At 44.2% G+C, this 26,435-nt stretch overlaps 1 protein-coding gene across 5 annotated transcripts in view; it reads left to right on the top strand.

Annotated features, from left to right (window-relative positions):
* TSHZ1 (teashirt zinc finger homeobox 1) overlaps positions 1-26,435 on the top strand; it is a 78,296-nt gene that overhangs the window by 28,021 nt on the left and 23,840 nt on the right. For 2 of the 5 annotated variants that reach the window (XM_064578571.1, XM_064578572.1), the window contains exon 2: positions 705-820. The exons of 2 other annotated variants lie outside the window; for them this stretch is intronic. Coding sequence is in view for 1 of the 3 variants with exons in the window: in XM_064578569.1 (XP_064434639.1) it covers positions 926-974 (49 nt within the window). In the remaining 2 variants the exon portion in view is untranslated. Of the gene's footprint in view, positions 1-704; positions 821-840; positions 975-26,435 lie in introns of those variants that run through there. One more of the 5 variants, XM_064578569.1, reaches the window with a different exon arrangement.

The following is a 26,435-nucleotide window of genomic DNA, read 5'->3' as shown; positions in this document are numbered from 1 at the left end:
ACATGTGACCTGCTGCCAGCTCAGCTTCCCCTTATCAAATCTAGAGCAGGGCCCAGCGGTGGCCTCTTCAGTGGGAAGGGTGGTGGGAGCGGGGAGCAGGGATGAGGGCTCAGACAGCAGGCTCCCAGCCCCAGTGGGATGTCCTACTTTTGCAGAGGGTCAGAGGCCACAGGGATTCCTAGGGCGCCAAAGAAGGGGCCAGCACGAGCAAGGGGCTCGAGGCTTCGGGGGCATCATACGAACCCCCCTGTTTAGAGCCCTGTCTAATGAGATAATGCTGTGAATTAAAGGAATAGTTGATATTTCAATCCTAACATTTTATTTATTTATTATTTTTTTAATTAAAATTTCCAGGGAGCCTCAAAGCTCAGCTCCTTTTGAACTCTTGAAAGAAACTTTTTTTTGTCATTCCCCAAAAAGTGTGGCCGTGTAATGATTTCATTATGGAAGAATACAGACACCTTGACTGGGAGCTTGTTCTGTGAAGAAGCACATGTTGTTATGCGAAATACTACGTAATTTCATCGTCACAGAGTTACAGGATCGTTATAAAAATGATAAAATTATGAAAATAGCTTTTTATAAAAAATCTAATTTGCGTAAACTTTCATTTTAAACTGCCAGCTACAAGAGAGTTCTCACTCTCTTGAACGTATCTTTTTGAGAATAAAGTCTCAGTTCCTTTTTTTTTTTTTTTTTAATAGATTCTACCTGTCTTCTTCCTTGCCTGGGATATATATACACTTCAGTTAGAAGGAAGAGGCTCAGAAGCATGAACTATGAGGAAAACGCGCTCTGCACAGCAGGGGGAAAGCCTGGGGTCAGTTTCCCCAGTTTTGAGGAGCCCGGTGTTTCTGGAGTGCCGTGCCTCGGGGGCCGGGTGTGGCCATGGCCCCCGCCCGGCTTGGCTCCGCGTTGCCGGTATATGGACCTCACAGGGTCAACAGGCCTGACGCTCGTGCTTGAGCCCACTGGTAGGACTGACCCTTTAAAGATAAGCTGTACACTATTGACCTTAAGTAGGAATGTCTTTGGAGGGTGTAAGGTCTAAACAAGTCAAGTGTCATTTTACCAAGCAAACCTAAATTCGTATGCTGCTGTCTTCAGTAGGGGTCTTTAAAGGCTGCCCGCTCTTTCTCTCTTGTTCACGGTTTCCGGCACGTCACTTCCCCCCGAAAGTGATAACTCTGCAAATTTCAAGGACAATGACTTGGCTTTTAGAGAGAGAGAGAGAGACATTGCTACTTTTTTTTTTGGCCAAGTTTGGAATTTGTATGAGATATTTTGAGAATGTGTGTAAAAGTTCCAGTGTCCTAGCGTTCCTGAGAAACTTCGTGGTTTGCAGATGGGTCAGGTCCTGTGAGGACCTGAATGGTCCAGTGACTGGCGCGTCTTGCCACCTTGCGTGCGGAGCCCTGCACCAGGCGTCGGGCCTCTGGTGCTGTATTAGCTCTTTGCTGGGATCGTCGTGCCAGGCCCCGTGCACACGTGTGTTCTCTCCCCTAGCCTTGGCCGCGAACCACAGATTCCTGTTTGAGTGAAGACGTGGCCCCCCTGCTGCCCACCCTGACGGGAGTCCTGTGGGCTAAGCTGCCTTGCACAGTAGGATGTGGCCCACGGCATCCTCTCTGGGGACAGCCTTCCACGCTGCTCAGGGGCACTCACCAGGTGCTAGTGCTTTCTCTTCTCCCCTCTTGTAAGTTACTTCAACTAAAGGATCCCATCCCACAATTCTGTAACCATCACAAAACACAAACCTACTCAATTTTGATCTTCGGAGTCGCTCAATAATTTTTAACAGCCAGTCAAACCTGCTATTTAGATTAACGCATTCAGAACAGCGGCTCATTTACTGCGTGTTTTCAGATTTTAAGCGAGGGTTTTGAGGTAGGAAGACAGTGCTCGAGTGACGTCTGCTTGGGCACCTGCGCCCGCTAGGCAGGACGCGGCCTGGCTGGGGTAGCTTCTCCCGTGGGCTACTCCACTGACAGTTTCTCCCTGTCATTGATCCACCCATATTTACTGAGTGCTTATTGTTTTTGGTGCCAGGAACAGTAGTGAGCACATCACGTTCTCCAGGGACATGGGTCACCTCTCCAGGACGCGGCTTGAGTGTTCCGCAACGTTTGGATCTGTGGGTTCCAGATTCTGGGGTGGGGTGGGTGGTCTGGCCCGACAGTCCTGTGACACTTCTGGGAATTAGAAGAGGTGTCCTCCATCCCCTTCCCTCCCCTTCACAAACCGTAGCCCTGTCCCGAGCTTGCAGCTCAGGATTCGCTGGCCAAGGCCCGGCTCTCGGCTGGCCACTTTGCTGAATGGAGACCAGGGTGGTAGGTCTGCCCTCCCTCCCCTCCTCCCCAGGTCAGGGACTGTGGAGGTGTGTGCTTGCAGGTGGGACAATCCCCCTAGATGTTAAGGAGCACATATTTCACTGTATAATTGGGCAACTAGCATCTATTCCATTCGCCTATGATCCCCTTACCTAACTGCTTTGATTTCTCCTTGTTTCGTGAAGCTCATAACAAATAAGTAAAAATTAAAACCTAGAGGGAATTTAATAGTTAAACCAGTAGTTACAACAATGGAAATTCATTCTCTCGCAGTTCTGGAGGCTAGAATCAGAAATCAAGAGGTCAGCGAGACTATGCTCCTTCTGAAGGCTCTGGGGAGAATCCTTCCTCATCTCTTCCAGCTTTCTGTGGCTCCCGGCAATCCTGAGTGAACCCTGGCTCATGACGCCGTTCCTCCAGTCGGCCCCCATCGTCACGTGGCCTATTCCTCTGTGTGTCTGTCTGCCCTGTGCCTGAGTGCTCTCTCCTCTGGTTATAAGCCACCAATCACTGGACTTAGGACCCATCCTAATCGGATGACTTCATTGCAACTTAACCAGTTATATCTACAAAGACCCTATTTCCGAATAAAGTTACAGTGTGGGTTTCCAGGAGGACACGATTTTGGGGGCGGGACCCTATTCAACCCACTGTAGGAGAAGATCATGCCTTCTCATTTGAGCTTTTATTGAAGATTGGAGGTAGACATACAGCCTACTGTGAGTCATACGCGGGCTCAGCGTGCTTTCCAAATATTCGCTATTGATAACCAGCATCTTGATTGTTGATAACGAATGACTGAAAGTGCCATCTCACCCCTCGGGGGTTTGCGTGGGGCCATTGCTAGTCCCACAGTGACAGGAAGGAATGGACCCGTCTTCATGGACTTGTACTGGAAGGGTACGTGCTTACAGATCAGCTGTGAGGAGCCTACAACGTGACCGTCTGGGACGGGGATACAAAGGAAGGGTCCCCCAATAGCTCATGCTCGAGAAAGTTGCACTACTGTGATTCATTGAAACATCTTGAAACAAACTGGGGTCAGTAAATGAGTGGCGCATTAGTTATGTGGAGTGTTTCCGTGACATTTGATGACTGCAGAGCAAAATGTTCCTCCCGCTTGACTGGGTTATAGTGTATCCTCGTCGGTCCGGAGGGCAGCTGCCGTGAGCTGTGCCCAGGGGAGGTACCACACAGCTGTGACGTGGTCCTGCGGCGGGTCCAGCATCTACAGGGCAAGTGCTAATGGAGTGGCCCTTGTTAGGTTTGCTGGTGAAGGGGGTGCGGGCAGCTCAACAGTGAGCAGCCACTTAAAATGGAAGGTGGGGCAAAGGGGCGCAGCTCACGGCCCTCTGCTTGGCTTCCCAGCAGCTCCCACCTGCTGCCCTGAGGTAGGTCTGTCCCTCATGTTGATGGGTCTCGCCTTTTCCTCCCCAGTGGTGGCTCCCCTCTACCACAAGGGGCCTCGCCGGCAGTGGCTTCGGCTGCCCAGTGCGGGGCAGGGAAGGGGGGTCGTGCATCCTGGGGGCCCACACTGGGGATGCCATTGTCTGCAGGACAGACGTGGGGGCAGGCCTGTGAGGACTGGCGGTTGTCCTGGGTGTGGTCCCGGTGGACCCCTTTCCTTGGGGTTCTGAGGATGGTGTTGGTCCGAGGGCCACTCAGGGACGGCATAGGCCTTGTAGGCCCCACTTTACCTCTTGCTGGACTTGCGTATGGTCTCTGAATCAGGTGGTCATTTGCTGCCTTTGTGGTTGTGAGTAGTGGCCCTGTTTTCAGTGACATTTGTTAGCAGGCTCAGTAGGAATAGCTGGGGAATGTTCAGATTCAGGAGAAGGACAGACACCATATAGTTTCACTTACAACATAAATCACCAGTAACCCATCCTAAATTAGCCCAGGGGTCCAAACAGTTTTTTTTTTTCCCCCCCAATGCATTTTCTATGTACACAGTTCTCCTTTGAGTTTAATTTGAATGGTTTTGTCTTTTCTTAAAATTATTAATAGGGCCTTCGTGCAGGCTCTTCTGGTGTGACACAGTATATAGGGTCTTGGAAGGGGCAGGGCTGATGGAAAAAAGAGGGCCAGACCATTCAAATCCCACACAGCTTGGGAACCAGAGCACAGACAAGAAATCACAGTAAATCAAGACATGTTTCTAACAAATGAAGACATACTATAGTAAATATGAGGTTCTACGTTGGGAAAAAGGTGAGCGACAGAAGCTCGTTGAGGGGCAGGAAGGAACACGGAGCCGAGGGCAGAGGACTCCGGCTGTCCTGTGCGTGCCACATCCGGCTGGCCAGCTACCATGGGCGACCGTCCCGCCGGGTGTCATCCGCGTGCCGGAGGAACCGGTGGGAACACGAGGCGCCCTTGCCAGCCTGATGTGGCTCCTTGCTTGACCAGTGGAGGACGAGCTGGAGGTTGGCTTTCTCCAGCAGAGCACGCGTCGGTCAGAGCATCACGGCTGTAGGCCTTCTTCTCTTCGTGGCTGTTTGGTTTGGCCAATCTCGGGCCCGTTTCAGTCCTTGCTTTTTTCCCGGTGAAGGATGCTCACTGGGTGCCCCGCGCTCGGACGGCCTTGGTATGATGTTGCCTTCAGGCCTGTGTCCCCGAGTCGCACTTTTATGACTTGGAGACAGTGGATACTAGTTACAAAAGGAGGTCTTAGCTTACTAGGGGTTGGTAAAGGTATCCGAAAAAGCAAAGATTATTTGACTACGTTCTTTTCAAAGATTAATAATCCAGCCCTGAATATGCGAAAGCCCCTTTTGTTGGTCTCCATCTCCAGTCCTCTCTCTCCCCACCTCCATCTCTGTCTGTCTGTCTCTCTTTGTTCCTCACGCCCTGTGTGTGTGTGTGTGTGTGTGCGTGCGTGTGTATGTGTGCATGTCTGCTAACACCATAGGAGAGAATTCTTTTAAAAGTTAATGAAGGAGTTGCAGTGGAAACCTATTAGATTTTCCTTCCATTAAATGCCTGCTACAGACTTTTAATGGATGTTTTTAACTAGGCATTGTTATCAAAAGGACTATTGCACAAATTAAAACCAGGCCTACAATCTGTGAAGAGAAACTGGATTTACTTTGTGCCTTTAGGTAAAACAGAGAGGAGTAGGGAGGAGGTGAATTCCACATTGGTATTTTGAGAAGTTGGATTCAGGAAGATAGCCAGTACTACCTAGAGCTACGGAAATAGTAAAGCACTTTGCAGGGGTCTGTCTTTGTAAAGTTCCTGTTAAGGAACCTGGATTTTTAGGGGTATGTGAATGTTAATTTTAAGCTATTATATTGATATTTAAAATACCTTTTTAGCTTTTATGGGACTGCACCGTGCTTTCTGTATTTCAGCGTGTGAAGCTGTACTAAGAAGGGAAGATTAGGCTTTTCAGATTCACTGATCTAGACCTGAACTGTCTCCTTACCATAACCATAAGCATACGGACTTTCTAGAACTGCTGGATTTTTGGTTTCTCATTTTATTCTGATTTATTTGATCTCAGGGTGTCTCCCCGTTTGGCCCTATGCAGTCTGTTTGCTGAAACTACAGAATTCGTGTTTCAAGCTTGGGAAATTCTTGTCTTATCTGGGGATGTACCAGAGGACAGCTCCTCGTTGGAAAGGGACCACCATTCACATTCTGTCACAAATTCTTCCTGATCACGGCAGCCAGCAAATGATGCCAAGTTCTGTACGCTGCCCACCGTGTATACCAGAATAGAGAAAAGTTGTTTTCTTATACTCAGTGTCCTGATAATTCTGAGTGTTGTATCTCAGCTAGCCTTTGTCTTTGACTTCTATTTAGGCGGTTTTCTGAAACAGAATCCATGTTCTGGAGCGCTCAACCTGCCCCCACGAATATGTGCACACACCCTGCCCACCACCACCAGCTAGTGAGGCATCCTTACCTTATAAGTATCCCACCAAAATGGGTGTTTTAAATTTTACTTCCCTTAAAGCAGACGTCTTGAAGAGAAAGCCCGGCACCGAGCACGTGTGAGTCGGGCATTTCCTGCGAAAGATTGGATCCAGTCCTCCGGCAGGAAGTCGGCCGAGATGCATGGGCTGTGCAGGGCTGTCTCGCTGCCTGCCACAGCATCAGTAACGTGGGCGCGTCGGGTGGCAAAGGAAGAAGAGGAGGTGCTGTGGCTTCCGTGGGGCGTCCCTCCTCGCCTCAGGGACGTGGGGGTGACGTTGGGAGTCCCAGACCTCTGTTTAAGCCCTGATGGGGCGTCGCGGATTTCTGTGATGTTGGCACACAGACCTGGATGGGGGTGTGTGTGGAGCCCTTCATCAGGTCCGTCGAAATGTGCCCCAGTGCAGAGCTGTCCATTACTCGGCTGCCTGTGAGCTCAGAGCACACAATTAGTGCTACTGAAATCTCTGATAGTAGATTTAATTTTATGAGCTGTATTATCCACGAATACTAAGCCATTTAGATCATGTCCGATTCACAGGGTTTAGAAGAGGTGATGCCTTTGATTCTTTGTGTGGGGGGGGAAAAATTAAAAACCCGTGGCCTCTTTCTCTTTTAGGCACAAAACTAGTCTAATTGAAAGAATAATTTGATCTGCTGCTGCTACAGCAGAAGAGCTTGAGACGTGGCACATTTCCTCTCCTTTCCTCCAAACTCAAGAATTTAATGCTAGCAGGTGAAGTTCTTGCTATCAAGTATACAGAGACAATAACTGTCTTCAAAGCGGAATTTTGTCAATATTTTTTGCTGTGGGCCAAAGAACATTCACAGTAATGGAGGACTGAAGCTCTGCCTGGAGATGTTGCGGCGAGCGAGGGACGGGAGGATTTATTCCAAGCTTGAGCCCGCAGTAATTTGGTGGTATATATGGCTTCTTCATAATCTTGGCTCCAGCAGATGGAGGCGCCCGGACACAATGTCGTCTTCAGGAAGGGCTTCGGTGGGTGCACCACGCGGGGCCGGTGAGCGGGCAGCTTCTTTTCTGACGGTCCCCTCGGCCCGCTGCCTGCTCCCCACCTTCACCAGATGCCCGTGTTTGCTGAGGATGAAGCACCTGGCGCAGGTGCTGCAGGTCGGCCACGCTGCGGCCGTGACCTTGTGTTTGCAGCCGGGCGGTGCAGCCTGCCGCCTCTCCTGCAGCGGCTGCCCGGGCTCTGCTTCCCCTCCGCCCCCCGGCGGCCGAGGCACCCCTGCTTCTCAAGATGCCATTTCTCCAGGCTTTTGTAGGAAGTTGGTTGAATCGCAGATTGCACAACCCACAAGATCTAATGGCCTTTATGACTTAAAACAGATGTGAGCTTCAGTGCACGGATTGCCTTGCCTCCTGAGTTACCTTACTTTGAAAATAATCATCCCCTGCAATTTCAGTTGGGGAAGCATCTTTCCCCTCATTGTGTCTGCATTGTGAGGGCTCTTCTGGAAAGCAGTCTCTGATACAGAGGGGATGCCATTTCTGCACTTTTGCTAATATTCTCTGTGTTTAGCGTAATTAGGGAAACAGAAGAGTAGCCATACACCCACAGGGCAGTGAAATAGCAGCTTTGTCCTTCTTCTGAAGTGTGAAAGATAGGGGCGACTTTATCATTAAATGTACTTGTTGCGGTGCTCATTTGAAATGTTTAGACTTTACCATTTTTTTAAAAACTTCCTGTTCACTTTAATGGAAAAGGGTGATAGCTAAGGATTTTATTTATTCAGAGCCACAGTGCCGGCAAAGTGAAAGTAAACCCTAGACTTCCGGCTGCGTTTGAAACCCAGAAAAACAGAACTCTGTTTTCTAAGATGTAAAGATAAGGGCAGTAATCAAATGTATTTTTTGAGGAGTGGGGAGAAATTTCAAACAACAGAAAGCACCTAGAACTATTTTTTAAGGATAGCTATGAAAAGTATATGCAAGCTTACAAAAATGTTTCTAGCCCTGAAAAATATGCATCCACTCACCAGACAGGACGTCCATCATGCTCAGGGACAGCGTCCGAATCGTTGGTCATCACCGTATCAGCACCTTTAATGACTGCATTCTCGTTCAAGTGTCAAATTCTTACTTGGGGTCCAACTTCATAATTCTGCTGGCTCTTAATGAAGATTTTTCTCCTTCAGAAATATCATGGCATGAAGTTTCATGTGGAATGTGATAGAAATATATTCATCCCTAGGTTAGTATAGAAAGTGCTAGATTTGGGTCCACGTATTTCTTTTATGCTCACTTTCATGTGTGTATTTCAGGCATTAATCTGGGATTGTTTAGATACTCCTTTATCATTACGTGTGATTCAAAGATTATTTATCATGATGAGGTAGAGTGAGTAATAATGAACTCAGAAATGTAGAGACTAAAACTATTAATTTATTTCTGTAAATATAGTTGGGAGTTAATTGGCTTATATTAATGGAGGCTTGAAGTAAAAGAAAATAGGAAAACTACAAATTCTAAGAAATGTATTTTTTTTCTCATTTGGAGTCCGTTTTATATAGGAAGCTAGTGTTTCAATTAAATATGACATATATGTATATGTTTACTTGCCTAATTATATTTTTCCTGTTAATAATACAGTCAGATTGGTCTAGTGTATCCAACTTCAGAAACTGTGATCATTTAATTATGCTCTATAGGGTCTGCATTCCTTGCTAAGTCTTGTGTGATGAAGCTGAGCATTTCTTTGTAGACAGTTAAGACGTAACAGCAGAAGCAAGGACTCAGAAATCTGGTGTGTTAAGAAGCAGGTGGAGTTGCACACCAGCGGGCTTAAGGACAAGCCCTTTCTGTTTTGGAGGATGCGTACGTGCTTTCCAGTCCAGAGGGAACCATCCCCACGCCTGCAGCTTGTTGAATGAGAGGGGCAGGAGTGGTCTGGTTAGGAGGCCCGGTGGCTGCCCCCTGCTTGTAGGCAGAACTAGAACACACATTGCTGCTCCCCAGGGGCCTCGCCGCTCCCCATTGGCTCTGCTCCCCTCCTTACTTCTCTGTTCACAGCCTCTTCGAGGGTAAAACTTCGGAGGCTTTTTGGCACCTGCCTTCCCCCAGGCTCCAGAACTCCTGGGTCTCCAGGTTCTGGTTGTGCTGTCTTTGCACACGTCTCTACAGGGGACTCCCCCCACTCCCGCCACACCCCCAAATTTGCTTGGTCACTTAATGCTGGGCGAACGGCTCAGATATTCCTCACCAGGGTAGTCTTTTCTGTAGCTCTTCCCATAGTGATCCCGGGGAACACTGTCGTGGAAAAGCTTAAGAATCCCGAGTTTTTTGCGACATCCCAGTTGTGGGTCCTTGGAAATGAATGTATCCTGCCCAGGCCCCAGTTTCTCCATCTCTGAAGTGAAGGGGTGGGGTTAGAAGCAGGCTCTGTTCTGTGCTGGGCTCTGCCCTGCATTCCACCTGGGTCTCCTTCCTGCTTCTCCATCCATCAGCGATGAATCGCAGGCTTTGCTTTTATACTCTGTTCCCTTGGGGCCTCCTACCCCAACTGCGTACCTGAAAGAACTTCTCCGCACTGAGTTCCTGCCACTCGAGGGGTCTTTCCTTCCAGCGCTCTTGCCAGTACGCACCCACCTCTGTTCCCGGAGTCTGGCCCTGTTGCACCATGTCTGTCTTGCTTGCTGGAGTGAGGGCCCCTGGAGATTGGAGCTGCTTTCCCTTTGCCTCCACTGCCCAGCATGGTACCCAATGCACAGTAGACCCGGAGTAAATTTTTGGTGAGTGAATGAGTGGATGGACAACCAGCCAGCCAATGAATAAATGGATCATTCAATCTTACCAGTTCTTCTGCCACGATCTCTCCTTCTTGGAAGCTGAGAGAACAGTCCCTCAACAGGAGAGCCCGTAGAGCTCCTTGATCTCCACAGAAGGCTTGGTCACCTTAGGGCTCCTGGCTTAGCTCTTCCTCAGAGTGTTAAGTTCCTACATGAGCTTATGAATCTTTGCATCAGAGATGTTTCTTAACTGTATCACCAAATGGAGTAACTCAGAGTTACTAGCCATGTTGGAATTATGCATTTAGGGATGGAGGAGTCGAGGTGGTCTTCCATGGGATTCCTTCAGTGTGTTCTGAGCAGAATGAACCCAGGCAGGCTGGGCAGCTGATAGTGGCAGGTGAGGGCTCCGGACTCCCACTCCAGCGTCTGTCACTTGAAGGTGCCCCAGACGTGGGCGTGTTTGCAGGGGAAGGGCCCCTGCAGTTGAGTGTAGCAGTTTAGTATGCTGCAATCCGATGCTGTGTTCCTGTTGCAGTCTTTCTCTATTCCCTTGCTTTCACCAGCCATCTATTTTTTCTTTTTATTGGCAAAGTCCATTACTATTACTTTATCTTCTTAATTTGAGACAGAATTATGGGGAATTCACTCGTGTTACTAAATGATTTTCTTCTTTGTGTAAGTGTTCATGTTATATGGAAAATTTGTAAAATATAGATAAACAAACCAAAAGGCATCATTCGTGACTACCCAGATATAGCTACTATGAACATCTTACCTGAATTCCTCTAGGATTTTTTTTTTTCTTTGCCTCTACAGATATTTTTTTAAACAAAAATGGGGTAATGGTAGTATTTATCAGTTTACTCACTAAATGGTGAACAGCTTTTTACACATTACTTTGTACATTTTCACGATGATTTCTTTAGTGAAAAAAAAATTTTTTTTGACTTGACGTTGCTTGGTCAGCCCTTGGTATCTATTGCGAACCTGTCCTCAAAATATATCAAGGTATCTTTTCATTTATAGTGCCTAGAAATGTTCATGCCTCTGAGCCATTGCCAACACAGGTATTTTTAATTTTTTGCCAATTTAATAGCTTTGAAACAGTATCCCCATGTTGTTTTCATTTGTATTTCTTGGGTTCCAGGTGAGGGTGAACGTTTTTCCATATATTTTGTTAGACAAATGTATTTATTAGACAAAATCCTTTTTGAATTATTTTTACCCATGTTTTTCATTTTTCCATTGCTTTGTTCATTTTTTTATTGATTTGGAAAAGTTCTAATAAGGATGTTCAGTCATCTTTCTAGTATTTCTATAGTTGCAAACCCTTTGGTATAACATTAAAAATTAGTTTGTGGAGTTTTTGCCCTCTTCTGTTATCTTTTGAGATATGCAAGTGATATATATATATATCTATCTTGATTATATATATATGTTTTGATTATATGTGTGTGTGTATATATATGTGTATATATATGTATATATATATTGTGTATATATATGTGTATATATATGTATATATATGTGTATATATATGTATATATATATATACATATATATACACACACACATATATATATATATCTTGAACAGAGAAAAAGAAATTTTAAAATAGTTGAAGCTTATTTGAAATCCTACCCTCTAGAAATAACCAAAGTTGATATTTTGGTATATATTCTTCTGGATCTTTTCCTATGCAAATGTATACATATAAGTATTTTCCATGTATTTTTACCAAAGTGGTTTCTTCCTACATGTTTTGTTTTGTAGCTTATTTTTTAGTTCATAACATTTACCATGTTATATAGACCTGCTTTGTCATTTTAAGTACTTGCATAGCATCCCATTTTATTGACATGCACAATTTAGTTGAGAAGTCAACCATTGTTGGAAATTTCGTTCTTGCTCAGTTTCACAGATGTAAACAACTGTGTAATTAATATCTCTCTATGTATATCTTGGCAATAGTATCATCATTTCCTTGATAAATTCCCAGAAGTAGAATTACTAGGTCAAAGGTTTTGGCTGTTTTAAATTATTTGGTATATATACTGCCAACTGGCTTTCTGGAAAGGCCGTGTACATTTTCAGCCCCACCAGCACTATGTGTTTCCCTGGGTTATGGCAATTTTTTTTGATGGACTGAGTTGTTTTTATTTAGTTTAATAAATAGTTTTCTGGTCCTTTCCTGCATAGTTTCTGCCTTTGAAGTAATGTTTAAAAGGCGCCTTCCAACCTTGAAGATGATGTAAATATCCAGTTTTATTGTCTTCTAGTACTTTTATGGATTTATTTTTTTTATATTTAAATATTTGATATATCTGAAATTAATTTTGGCATATGGTGTGAGGTGGGTATCTGACTTTATTATTTGTTTTCAAATAGCCGGTTTTCCCAGCTCTGTGTACTGAATGATCTGTCCTCTCTCCACGGAATTCTCTTGCAGATGCTCCTTCATTGTGCACAGAGTGCTAGCATATATTTGGGGCTGTATCTTCAGCTTTCCCTGTGATTTCAACAAGCAGTCTTGTCTATTCCTGACTTGTACCCTCCCCTTCCCGTTTAAATTACTGTGGCTATGTAATATATTTTGAAACAATCTAAGAGCTTTCTATCCACTCCCTGTACCCCTTCTTCTTCTTTTTTCAAAGAGTATTTTTTTTTTCTATTCTTCTGTATTAGAGGAACTTTGGAACCATTTTTGTCAGCTTAAAAAATAATACTTAAAAAATAATAATACCACAAATACTTGTGGATTTTTCGCATAGGCCCTTGATAGTGTTTTTTGTCCTGATGCTGTCTTCTAGGCTATTCATTTGTTTAGTTTGGGTTGTTGCTCTCAAGAATGGAGTTACTTTTCTGTTCTGTTTTAACTGGTTATTATTGGTGTATTGGAAAGCTACTGATTTTTGACAACTTTCTAGCGAGTTTTCTGTATCAGCACATGCTGTTGTTTACCTTTGCATACAGTAGATCCATCCTGGATTTTAGTACTTTTTTATTGCTACCTTCTCTTGTAGCTTTGTTCTTTTAGAAAAAAAACAAAAACAAAACAGCTCATCAACACTGATGAATGTTGGAAAAATTTTGGATTTTTTTTAAAGTCAAATATCAGTTGAGAAAGATGACTTCGAGCATCTTCTGCAAATAAATCACTGAGGATGAGAACACCCCAAGTGCTGTCTGTCGGGGAAGCCGGGGAGCGGAGATTTCCCTCTGCTGGTGGAGGGTTAGGCAGATATTGGGACTATTTAGCCTGAAAAGGAACCCATCTTCACGTCTGTGAAGCCTGCCTGCTTCAAAAGTGAAGTCTTTTCAGAGTGAATTGGCAGGCAAAGGGCCTTAAACATGGAGAAAGAGTGCGAAGGACTCTACTTGAATATAAACACCGCCCTACTGGAATAAGGGGGTGAGGAAGGGAGAGGACCTGATTTTTAAAAAGTGTGTTCATAATGCAATCTCTCTGATTCACCCAGTCTTCAGTTTTAGGGCTGGGCTTTAGCATGTAGCTGCCAAATGTGCCACTTTACGTACACATTTTTTCAGTGTTATCTGGTGACAGTGCATAAATCTTTAAAAACTTAAAAACTCACACGGGTTTGCCTTTGCATTGTTTATTTTTTGTTGCTCATGCCTAATTCTTGCTGAATATCCTAAAAATCTTCTAGTGCCTGGGACTGGGCCTGGGGTAACATCTACTGAAATATGTATGCTTTTTGGGTACTCTCCCATGGTCAATGTAAAATAGTTTTTCTTTTTTCATGATTCTATTTAGTTTTAGAATGAGAATTAAATCTTGATGTGTTGTATTCGGTAGAATAGTTTGGAATTAACAGTTGTGTCTTCGTTCAGCTTTTAGAATATGTTACGGTCCCCTCCCTACCACCCTGCGTCACCCCTACCTATGGAAAGGGAATGCTTCTTGCTTGGTGGGACTCCAGGAGGGCTTAATGTGATCAGATATAAATACGGCTTTGAGACATTCATAAATATATATGTATATCATTTTTGAAACAGTAAAACCTCACCTATCTAGAAACCAGTTAATTACAGTCTTTATTTTTCTGGGACAGAGTGAAGAATCAGAGGGGATAAAAGGGCATCAGGCATCAAAATCCATGCGCTGAATTCATACATATATTAATAGACGGTATCTCTAGGTCTTCCCTCCCCGTGTGAATTTTATTTTTCTGTTACACACAGTTCTAATAGTCACAAATATCTGTTGTCCTAGGCCATTGCAAATTAACAGTAGCAAATTGGAAGTAAGGAAAAACACACAGATAACAGTGAGAAGTGATAGCAGAGGACCGAATAGTAAGGGGAGGGGGGGGCTGTTGTAAAGGAATGAATCCCAGGAAAAACACAGCATTGCAGGCTTGGAAATGGAATTGTTCTCTGCCCCTTTGTGGTCGGTACTGACTGTTCACAGTTTTTATATCTAGTTGTCAGGCAAATTTTAATTGTGTACAGTATACTTTGAGTAATGTGGCAAAAACATGTCCATTTTATGTAGATTTTCCAGGGTTTAAACATTTTTTTAAAATTCTGCTTAAAAGAGTAAACCTTCAACTATCCAGAACACCCAGCTTACCCACATGGGTCCTAAATACTTTGGTTTTCAGTCAACAATATATTTTAAATCATTGATGGGATCAATTCTTTTTGTATTTTTCGGAAACACTTTTGTGTATAATTTCACAATGGTTAAGTCTGCTTTCTGCATCTGTTTTAATGTATATATATATTTAAGTTGAATTGGCTGGAAACTATTTGGTTCTGTTCTTCTGCCATGCCTATTTCCTTTTGTCCTCCCCCACCATCTGGGATGCTTTCTGAGCTCCCGCCTTGGGAAGAGGGGAGCACTACTGTGTTGTTTCAGCTCATGTGGGTCTGACTACACCCACAGCTGCCCATTCAGCCAGTTCACCTCCAGGTTTTCCATTTGCACACTGGGTGGAGGTGAGGTGCAGGGTGCACTGTCTGAAGGAACTGGAGACAGTGTTATCAAGATGTGAGAATTTGACCACCAGGGTACCCTTAGCTCAATAGGAAACAAATAATGCTAAATATAGGTATACTGTTTACACTTCCATGGAACTTTTCTATTTTCACCAATCTTTTTTCTTTTCTTTTTTTTTTTTCCTGACATCACTGGGGATACAGTATAAGCCAACTACTCCTTCTTAAAATGTAGAAATGAAATCTGACATATGATACAGGATCTAAAAATAATCTTAGGAAAATGCTACTTGTATTTTTTGGTACCTATGTGAGGTCTAGTTTCTAACATTTCTAAGCAAGAACTTTGAAAATAGCCGCCCGAATTGTTTGGTTGCTACCGATTCTGGTGGAATTGTTACAGTGTAACAGTGTAACAAGTAGACCCCTTTTGTGTATTTTACTTCTTGTGCTCAGGAGGAGACTGAGCTAATGAAGAAAAATAACATTTGAACTTCTGTTCTAGAAGAATGTCACAAGAACTATTTATTGCTCACTAAAGAAATTAAATTACTTAATGAAGGTGAATTATTAACTTAATTTATTAGGAATTTAATTTGGGAGCTATTTTCATGGGGATATTGGCCAAGGCATGGACGATAACACTTCAATGCATAAAGACACTCAAATGATTTTAAATAGGCAACTAAGTGTATTTCAATGGAAACTGATATTTCTATGTTTTAAGTAATAGCAATTCCTCAAAAAAGACCTATTGTCAATGAAACTATGCAATCAGTAAGGAAGTCTGATTTCTTTAAGGAGAATTCATTTTCAAAAGGTGTGTTGCTGATCATTGACAGGCATTGTGATATTACTATCAGTGAGGTTCCATTTCTGAAACAATTACAAAGTTGTTTCTCCTTGTGCATTGGTAACATTGAGTCATTAAAGACCAGAGATCAGACTGACTGACGTGTCTCCGGGTCTGGTCATAGCAGACAAGCTGGGTCACAGAGGCGTCTGAACCACATAACCCATATTAGGTCACGTGTCCGTGGGGTGATTCCAGATCCCAAATTGAGTCTGCTTTTCCTGGGCTTAAAATAAGATGTGTTGTTGTTGCTTTTACTAGAGAGTTTCTGCTTTCTCCTTTTAAAATACAGTAGGGTGGGGGCAGATTTTTAATATCTGTGAATTAGTGATTAGGATGAAAGCCAGAACTGATAATTTGAGGACAGTTCACTGGAATCTTCTAGAAACATCATTACCATGTAGTCATTGTTTTAGTGATTCATGAATTAGGTGGAAGAATTATGAGAAAAAACATCTCATTCTCTAAGTAAACTTTTTTCCTAAAATTTTAGTGATTTTAGTAATTTCCATGGTTATATGCAATACGGGATCTTTCTATAATTTTTAAAGCAGCACATCTAATGTATATACAGAAACCCACCAATAGTGTGCATTTTCACCTGCCCTTTTCCCACATATAAACACAGCTAGTGAGGTCAGAAGAGGCATTTTTCTGTTTGAAATCAAGACTTTTGCTTTATCTTTGAGCTGTAACATTTCAGATGAAATAATTTACTTATGACAGACTTATGGTGAGATGCTATTCTTTTAAAAATATCTAGGTAACTTTATTTTATTGCCTATTTATCAGAAAGTAGTGATGATGTATATTTATTGCCTCAAAGGTGTATATGAAATACCCACTTACATCTGCATCCCTCATGAAAGGACCCAAACTGATCTTTGCTGCAGTTTTCAACAATTCAGTTAAAACACTTGATCAAATTGGGCTTCAGTTGGGAGATCATTAATGAACTAATCCCCTTCATTGACAGATCACTCAAGACCCCAAAGACATGTGATTTCTTGTGTTCCGCAGTAATGCATTTGAAACATTTACCAAAACTCTTAATGTATATAGAAGCTGCTAAACTATTCTTAAGTAATGGATCATTTTTATTGCTGTTCTAAACCATGCTTCTCATCATGTGCCAAAAAGAAGCACACAGTTCGGCTGATGTTCCAGAATCCTGACTAGGACTAAGCACAGAAAGTGAGAATTTAACTTATTCCTAAGAGTAAGTGCTTTCCTAAGAGAAAATGTTTTTGAGGTTTATTGACTGAGGATATTTAGTAAGTTACTAATCTAGGAAATTGTTCATTTAAAAAAATTTAGTCTTAAGTTCCTTTAGATGCTCTATGTTAGCAGGAGAAAATGGCTGGGATCTGTAGATAAGTAATGAAAGTCTTTGCTTTTGATTCTGGACTATTTCTGTCTGATTTGGTGTCTCTGTTGTAGAAAGTGTAATCCCAGAGACCCCCAGTCCCTGGTCGAATTTGTATTCTCCGTTCCTTATCCTCATAGATTCAAACAACACTCCTAATTTCAGCTGCTTTGTGCATGTCCCTTTGGTCACAGAAATTCAGCTACCTCCTAGCTGAGGCACGCCATTTGCCTCAGTTTCTTTGTCTGTAAAATGATGGAACTGTGAGGAGCAAGTGCTTTAAGATAGCTGACGTGCTCAGAACAGGATCAGGCACACAGCATCGTCGTAAGTGCCGGCTGTTGTCATCATTAACGGGGGCGTCTGGAGAGAGCGGTGCACCAGACATTATTATTCGTGCAGGAAGAGAGGAGGAGCTCCCTGCACAGTGTGCCCCTGGAGGCAGCCAGCACCTACTCATAGGACCTGCCTGCTCTTTAACACAGGTGCAACACAAGGTGTCTGCAGGATTCTCATGGCGTGGGAACACTAGCGCAGTGGCCCTCCATCTGTGCTCCTCCACGATCACAACTCAGGATGAATTGTTGGGATGAATTGATGGAGAGTGCATGGTACATACTGTCACAGTCCTCTCTGCAAGCCCCACTCCCCCACTGACATATATTTTGTATTGAAATGGCATCTTCAGGGTGTACTAGCCAGTATCTGATACCCACAGGCACTTTATTCCCCCCAACTGTAGGCTAATGAAAATGTTCTGAACACATTTAGCATAGGCTAGGCAAAGCTGCGATGTTTGGTATATCAATTGTATTAAATGCATCTTCGACTTATGATAGTTTCAATTTAGGATGGATTTAATCAGGATGTAACCCCATTGTAAGTCAAAGAAAGATCTGTATATTCTATCCCATTATAAAAATGCTGCTGAATTGATTTTATGACCCATTAAGGAGTTATAGCTCTCAGTTTGAAGAACATTATCCTGGGGTATCCATTTAGGATTTCCCTCCTTATCTTGGGTCACAGTGAACTCAGGAAGGATGACTGTGCTAGCAACTCATAGATGGTGGTGACGATGTTAATGGTGATGGTGCTGATGGTGATGATGGTGGTGGAGGTGGTGGTGGTGGTGATGATGGTGATGATGGTGATGATAATGGTGATGGTGGTGGTGGTGGTGATGTTGGCAATAGTGATGGTGATGGGTGAAGATAGTGATGGTGGTGGTAGTGGTGATGATAGTGATGAAGGTGATGATGGTAATGATGGTGGTGATGATGGTGGTGGAGATGGTGGTGATGATGGTGATGATGATGGTGGTGGTGATTGTGATGATGAGGATGGAGATGATGAGGAAGGTGATGATGGGTGATGGTGGTGGTGGTGATGATGATGGTGATGAGGATGGTGGTGATGATGATGATGAGGATGGAGATGATGAGGATGGTGATGGTGATGATAGTGATGATGGTGATGGTGGTGATGATGGTGATGAGGATGGAGATGATGGGGATGGTGATGGTGATGGTGGTGATGATGGTGATGGTGGTGATGATGGTGATGAGGATAGAGATGATGAGGATGGTGATGGTGATGGTGATGAGAAGGAAGATGGTGGTGATGGTGATGAAGATGAGGATGGTGGTGATTGTGATGATGAGGATGGAGATGATGAGGAAGGTGATGATGGGTGATGGTGGTGGTTGTGATGAGGATGGTGATGAGGATGGTGGTGATGCTGATGATGAGGATGGAGATGATGATGGTGATGGTGATGATGGTGATGATGGTGATGAGGATGGTGATGGTGATGGTGGTGATGATGGTGATGGTGGTGGTGATGATAGTGATGAAGGTGATGATGGTGATGGTGGTGATGATGGTGATGGTGGTGGTGATGATAGTGATGAAGGTGATGATGATGGTGAAGGTGGTGGTGGTGGTGATGATGGTGATGATGGTGATGATAATGGTGATGGTGGTGATGATGGTGATGATGGTGATGGTGGTGATGAGGATGGAGATGATGAGGATGGTGATGGTGATGGTGGTGATGAGGATGGTGGTGATGATGATGATGAGGATGGAGATGATGAGGATGGTGATGGTGATGATGGTGATGATGATGATGGTGGTGATGATAGTGATGAAGGTGATGATGGTGATGATGGTGGTGATGATGGTGATGGTGGTGGTGGTGATGATGGTGATGGTGGTGGTGATGATAGTGATGAAGGTGATGATGATGGTGAAGGTGGTGGTGGTGGTGGTGATGATGGTGATGATAATGGTGATGGTGGTGGTGATGGTGGTGGTGATGGTGATGGTGGTGATGAGGATGGTGATGGTGATGGTGGTGATGATGGTGATGGTGGTGATGAGGATGGTGGTGATGATGATGAGGATGGAGATGATGAGGATGGTGATGGTGATGGTGATGATGGTGATGGTGATGATGGTGGTGGTGATGGTGATGATGGTGGTGGTGATGATAGTGATGAAGGTAATGATGGTGGTGATGATGGTGATGGTGGTGGTGATGATGGTGATGGTGGTGGTATGATAGTGATGAAGGTGATGATGGTGAAGGTGGTGGTGGTGGTGGTGATGATGGTGATGATGGTGATGATAATGGTGATGGTGGTGGTGATGATGGTGTTGGTGGTGGTGGTGATGGTGGCAATAGTGATGGTGATGGGTGAAGATAGTGATGGTGGTGGTAGTGGTGATGATGGTGATGATGGTGGTGATGATGGTGATGATGATGGTGGTGGTGATGATAGTGATGAAGGTGATGATGGTGGTGGTGATGGTGGTGATGGGTGAAGATGATGGTGATGGGTGAAGATGATGATGATGTTGATGATGGTGACAGTGATGATGTTAATGTCAGCTACTGCTTATTCACATGTTCTTACGTTATTTTTTAAATTTTAAAGCAATACATGCTTATTTTAAGTAATAGAGTAAAGGTGTATAAAATAATTAGCATTTATAATAAAAATAGCTAAAGAAAGTTATTAATCTTTTCCCCTTCTCTCCCTTTCCATCTCCCCTCCCACAAAGGTAATCCATGAAAACAGCCTGGTTCTGTTTTCCTCACTTTCCTCTCTACTCATACCTATGTGTGAAAACATATGTACTACATGTAGGGTTATCTTTATTCTCTAAAAAGTAGAATCCATTCGTGCGGTCTGATTTTCTCACTTAAAAATGCGTCATGATCATCACTCAGAGAGACGTCTTAGTCTATTTTTAGGCTGTATACTTTTCGAGCTGTGGCTGTCCCACATTTGTTCAGTTTTTAGCTTATTGGTGGATGTTCAGGTTGCTTCTGGCTGTGGACCACCCCAAACCGTGCTGCTGGATGTTTCTGTATTTCAAAGGACGTGCTCTCCAGTAGGTGCCTTGGGGGGTCAAGGAGTTTGTGTCATTTTCATCATCAAATTGCTTTCCACAAAGGTGTCATCAACACCCACTTACCAGGTGCACGATGTCCCAGGCTCTGTGTGAGCCTCTTATGATGCTCGTGCCACTCTGACCAGGTCTCTGCTTGTTCATCCCAGCAGAGTCCTGTGTGTGGAGGGGTGCATGGGTGCATGCATACATGAGCACGGGCCTTGGGGGGTCCTTCTGTGTCCCACCCCAGCTTCTTAGCCTGCTGCTTCTCATAGGTCCTTGGCGTTGCTCACGAGGGTATGAATTTGCTTCAACAATAAACATCCGTTCATATCTCCTTGGACAAGGTAAGGATGTCTTCTGCCCTTGCCTTTTCCCTAGCACTGGGTCTGCAGCTCTGGGAGAAGGCTTCCAGCATTACGTTGGGCATGGAAACGAGTCGAAGGTGTCCTTCTCACATCCTACTTTTCAGTTCTGTGAAGACCAAGGCTGCCTCGCCATTGTGCGTCTCTGCAGTGAGTAACCTGCTGCCAAATCGCTGCAGCTCAGTCAACGGCATTAGAAAATGCAAAAGAACGTGGGCAGAATCTCCGTGTCCATGTTTGTGGACAGAGTCATCTCTTCCTGTCATTTTTTCATGCCTCACTACGACACCTAGGGTTCCCATCATCTGTCCTGAGATGGAGAGGCATAAGCCAGCTGCTGATTCACCCATGATCAGGGTTTGCAGAGGAAAGAGGGAGGTGGGGGTTGATAGCACCCATGCTTTCCCTGTGAGCTTCCATGGACGCTGAGCAGTTTTCCTCTGTGGTGCCATCCTTTGGCCTTGGCCCGAAACAGTACACGTTCACTGAATGCCCAGCTGCCCCCCACAGATGCACAGCCATAATACATGCCCATGCCCAGGGAAACCTTCATCTCCCAAGTTTGAAGGGACCCACGGGCTGATCGGCTTCAGGTAATCTCATAGTTTTATACTTACTATCTCTGTAGTACCTCCGATGTCAAACGTAATGGATTAAAATCACCCAGTCAGCTGAAAGCGTACTTCTGTCTCCTGGCTGCCAGTCTCGGTCTGGGTCTGCAGTTCCCTCTCTCTCTCTGACCTCATTTTCCAGCTCTCCTCGAAAGACTCCTTCCTGGAGGTCCTTAGCCTGCCGAGTTGCTAAGGTGATGACTGTTGCACCCCAGCTCGAGCATGTGGGGTGTGAAGGAGATAGGGGACCGTGTCGGACAGAATGGGTGTGCAGTAACCACAACCCACACACCCTGTGGCTCAGGTAACTGAACTGGCTTTCCCACGCAGGCTCCGCGCCTGTCTCTGCGCAGGCGGCACGTTGACCCCAGTCGGGCCCTCGGCTGATGTGCTGCCACCATCTAGACCGTTGCTGGTCACCGTGGCAGGTGTGTTGGATGGCACTCACACCAGTTCTGAAGGCTCCCTGGAAATGGCATAGTATCGCTCCTGCTCACATCTCCTCAGCCTCAGCTGATCTCAGGGAGGCAGGGGAGGATGATTCTGGAACGTGCTTGGACAAGAAGAGCCTGTGTATTGGCCCGATGCTTGCTGCGGGGGCCGAGTAGAAAGGTGGGAAGACAGAAGAGAGGAAAGGGCAGCAGATTCCACGACTATAAGGAGGAAACTCTGTCTCGTAGGAGATGAACTGACTGATTCTGCCAAAAGAGAAGTTCCAAAAACACTTTGATTGATGGCAGCATCATTGGAACAAATTTATGGCCTCCTGGGTGATTCCTTTGAAGGACAGCAGTCATCTCTACAGAAAGATGTTCTGTACAGAACGTTGGACCACTTGTCAGCTCACATCGGCGTCTTTAATACACGGCCTGACCCACGCACCCATTACCATAAACTCAACCATAGGCAGACATCGGGGGTGAAGACACCTTAGTACTCCCAGGGGGCTCCAGAGAGCCTGCCGAAAGTGCCTCCGGCAGGGGGGCTCCCCCAGCTGACGTGCACCTTCCCACCCCCCAGGAAGCTGGGAGTCCTGTTGTGGCTTTTTTCAAGATGTCTGGTTCTTTCTACCTTGTTGAAAACATAATTTCTCATTTCATAGTTACATAATGTATTCACTTCTTAACTGTGACTGGTAAGGGGAAGTCATCATGCACTTCTCACAGCTGCAGCGTTTCAGTGCTGGGGGATCGTTGGCTGAGACGAAAAGCCACGCTTTTGGAGGATTTGAAGTCAAATAGTTTTGATGTGGGGGAACATGTTAGTTTCCATATAGGGTGATTTTACAGATCAGCTTAACAATGATGTGTAATAAACAAGCAAATGAATGGCTACAGCTCACATGGGATTTGGCCATCATTTGAATGAAACCCTTGAGTTTGCGTCCTCCACAGGAGGGAGGAGCTGTGCCTTACATTACTTCAGGGTGCAGGGTGAAGCTCTGGTCCCGAGGAGATGGTGGCCTCCAATCCAGTCACGAGACGCAACACTGGGTCTCTAAGGCTTTTGTGTTTTAGAGACAACTTGCACTGAACTAACAAAACTCCCTGATTTCTCAGAAAGCATTTGTGTGGTCCCTGGAAGTTTACCAGGAGATTCTGGTTACCGTATACATTCTCCTTTTGTTGTACTGTTAAAAACAAACAAACAAAAAGGCAAAGATGATGACGTCAACGGCACGATATTGAGTCAGACTAAAGACAGTAATATGCTTTTCTCTTCTCCATTCAGTAAATCTTTATTGAGTGCCTCCTATGAGGTAAGCACTGTTACAGGTGTTCCACAAGCGATGGCCTATAGGATACGGTGTAGGAACTTTTGCAGGCTTAGGATATACATATAAATTGTCAGATTGCCTCTTGGCTAGGGCCATCTGCTCTGTCCTGTTGAACCTGAGAGAGCAGTACACTGGATTAGACATGTCTCTTGGCCTCAAGATTGACCCTGTTGGAAGGAAAGCAAATGCAGTCTTGATATGCTGGTGGAAGCAAGGCCCTTTGTCCGTTCCCAAGGGCCACACGCTCCACGACAGCCATGCCTCTGCTTACGCTGCTCCCTCTCGTCGTTTTTCCTACCCTTCGCTGCCTTTGGAAATCCTTTCTGAGTGCTTAGGGCAGCTCAGTGTTTTCTCTTTGAGAAGCCCTCCTACCGCCCCCTCCTCCTTCGGAGAAGCAGAAGCTCTTCCTTCACGATGTGGCCAGCACCCTTCCCTCGACTGGTTCAGCACGTCACTCTTTCATACTGTCTTGATCACTGTGTTCTTACTCATTGTGTCTGCCCTGCGTGTTGCTTCTTCTGGCCCTCAAAAGACTTGAAGAACATTTTCAGGCTGGAATGGGTTTTAAGGATCATCTGTTATACCCCCGCCTTTTTCATAGATTAGGAGATGGAGACTCAGGGTAGTTTCTGGATATTGGTCAAGGTTTCCCAGTGATAACGGTGATAGAAATAAGATGAGAGGAAGCTCCATTCTATTCAATACGCAAGTTCATTAAATATTAGAGTAAATATGTGACTGGCAGTCATATCTTTAAAAAAATAAAGAACATGCAATCATTTGTCAGCAATGTAATCTATCAAACTAACACTACTTCTGTGTCACAGTCAGATTCATCTTCTATCACTTTGACATAAGATGCCTTTCCGAGGACTAGAAGGTGCTGTAAGGGTGGGACCTACCTGCATTTCCATTCGTGTTACTGGTTTTTCACCCTCAACCTGTGTTGTTCTTTCTTGACCTCTTAGATACACACTTCTGTTTTGTGTTAAATGCCCATATAAATAAGTTATCAATAATCAATATATTCTTCTGACACCATGTTGTATATTTTACAAGTCCTTTTTCTTGCAAGCAAATGTTAGCATTCCTAACTATTAATACAATTAAATAAATTGAAATAGATATTTATCCATTGTGGACGTGGTTTGCTGGAGTTATGGGGCCAAGAAATAGTAACTGCATTCAATATGTCTATGTTTCTTGTTCACATCTTGGCAACTAACCATAGAGGTTGTATTTTTTTGTTGTTGTTGATAGTTGTGTTTGTATCAATATTCATACAGATACAGTAATTCAGTGTGAAGGAAAATCAGTGTTTTTCCTAGCTGATTTGCATATGCGTGTCAGATCTAGCTATGCCATTTTTATGGCATGGAGGAAAACAAAATGACCTTTTACCAAGTTTTTGATTCTGGAGGATTCTGTGTTTTGAGTTTGGAGGGGAGGGGCTGCAGAGGAAAAGGGAGGAAGCAATTGTTGATTTATATCATGATGCCAGCAACAGTCAGGAACCTAAGATGCTTTTCAGCTATAATTGTATCTTTGCTCAAGGCTACTTACTGTAGTTATACTACATTAAATTCCATTGTCAGTCAACTCTACTAGAGTTTCAAGGAGCTTGCCCTGATGCTGACCACAGGATGGTCCCAACTATCCTTTGTGTTTCTTCTCTTATTATAAAGTACAGTTTTATTTTATACTCTGGAGATAGTGCATCACGAGAATACATAGTATCACTTATTGATAGGATTATGGTACAGTAAATAGAAATACGTGTCAAAACTTTTCTAGCTCGCTCTCCTCTTCAGGTCCTTGGTTTTCATTACAATTATTTTCCAGAAAGAAATCGAAAATAAAATGTCATTGTGAATAGCATATATCTGAAATGGATAGTTTACCCTTAACAGGAATAGTAAAACACGCTACAGAAGCTTTCAACTGGCTTCTATCAAAATAATTATCTTAGCAATTATCTCTGCCATTCAGTTAACTTTTGCATGTGGATGGTGTTTCTGTGTCTCTGTGTTCATCAGCCTCTCGCTTAGAGTTCTCCCAGGAACTATTATACTGACAGATTCTATTTTATTATTAGTATTAATTATTACTTTATTTTGTTCCTTAGTACAGAGAGAGAAAGAAAGAGAAAGGGCTATTTAAAAGGAATTGCACCTGGATACGTAAGCAGATAGGACGTTCCTTGGAGATCACGGTGGCTACCTGGGAGAACTCTGGGAGTTCTGGGCCTGGGAGGTGCTCTGGGCAGGGTCTGCTGAGGACAGTGGGACCAGCCAGCCTTGTAAGGCAAAGCCCCACAGAGATGCTGGACGTCAGAAGTCATTCCGGATAAGCCACAAAGACGTGCATATTTTAGCATCTTTTAAAAACTTTCATTCCTCAACTGTACTCACAAGGCCGCTTTTTGAAATTGAGGGGCAGACGTTCTTAGTTACAAACTCTTCTGTTCAATTACACTTGAGTCAGAGATGCACCAGCCCAGCAAAACCAACATCTCGTTCCTGTTCTTCCTTACTTTTTCAGGGGAGTGGAGCATACAAGGAGTGTTACGAAAAGGGTTTCTGTTTGTTTGTTTAAGCAAATACATTAAATTGCTTCTGTTTTAATTTTTTTTTTTTTTTTTTTGACTTCGTGGAGCAGTTTTCAGAATGTGATCCCATTTGTTCAGATCTTGGACCATGGTGGAGAAATGGTTTGGAAAGAAGCCTGCTTTGACCTCTACCTCCCTCTTCCCGCGACATCCGTGATTTTCAGGCAGAATTGTTTTGCCAGAGAAGTGTATCTCTCAGTGGGGAAACTTTCTTGCAGTTCACTCACCACTGAGGTGGGACCCCTTTGGCTCATCTTACATGTGTACTTGAGTGAGTAGAAACACTTTAAGAGAAGTAAACTCCGTGCTTTTCTACTGTCATATTTGATTTGAGCTGTGCTCTGATGGTTGTTTAAAGGCAGCATGAAAGGCAGTGCCCGCCTGACCCATTTTCACAGCCCATTATCATAATTTCACTGTCATATGGCCACTGAGTTAATGTACTTACAAATGACAGAGAAAGTGTGTTACATGACCTTACGGTTTT

Source organism: Mirounga angustirostris, unplaced genomic scaffold (assembly GCF_029215605.1).
Source record: "Mirounga angustirostris isolate CCGP_5_RB_7025 unplaced genomic scaffold, mMirAng1.0.hap1 SCAF_14, whole genome shotgun sequence".
NCBI classification, from domain to species: domain Eukaryota; kingdom Metazoa; phylum Chordata; class Mammalia; order Carnivora; family Phocidae; genus Mirounga; species Mirounga angustirostris.
This window is presented reverse-complemented; position numbering and strand designations above follow the sequence as displayed.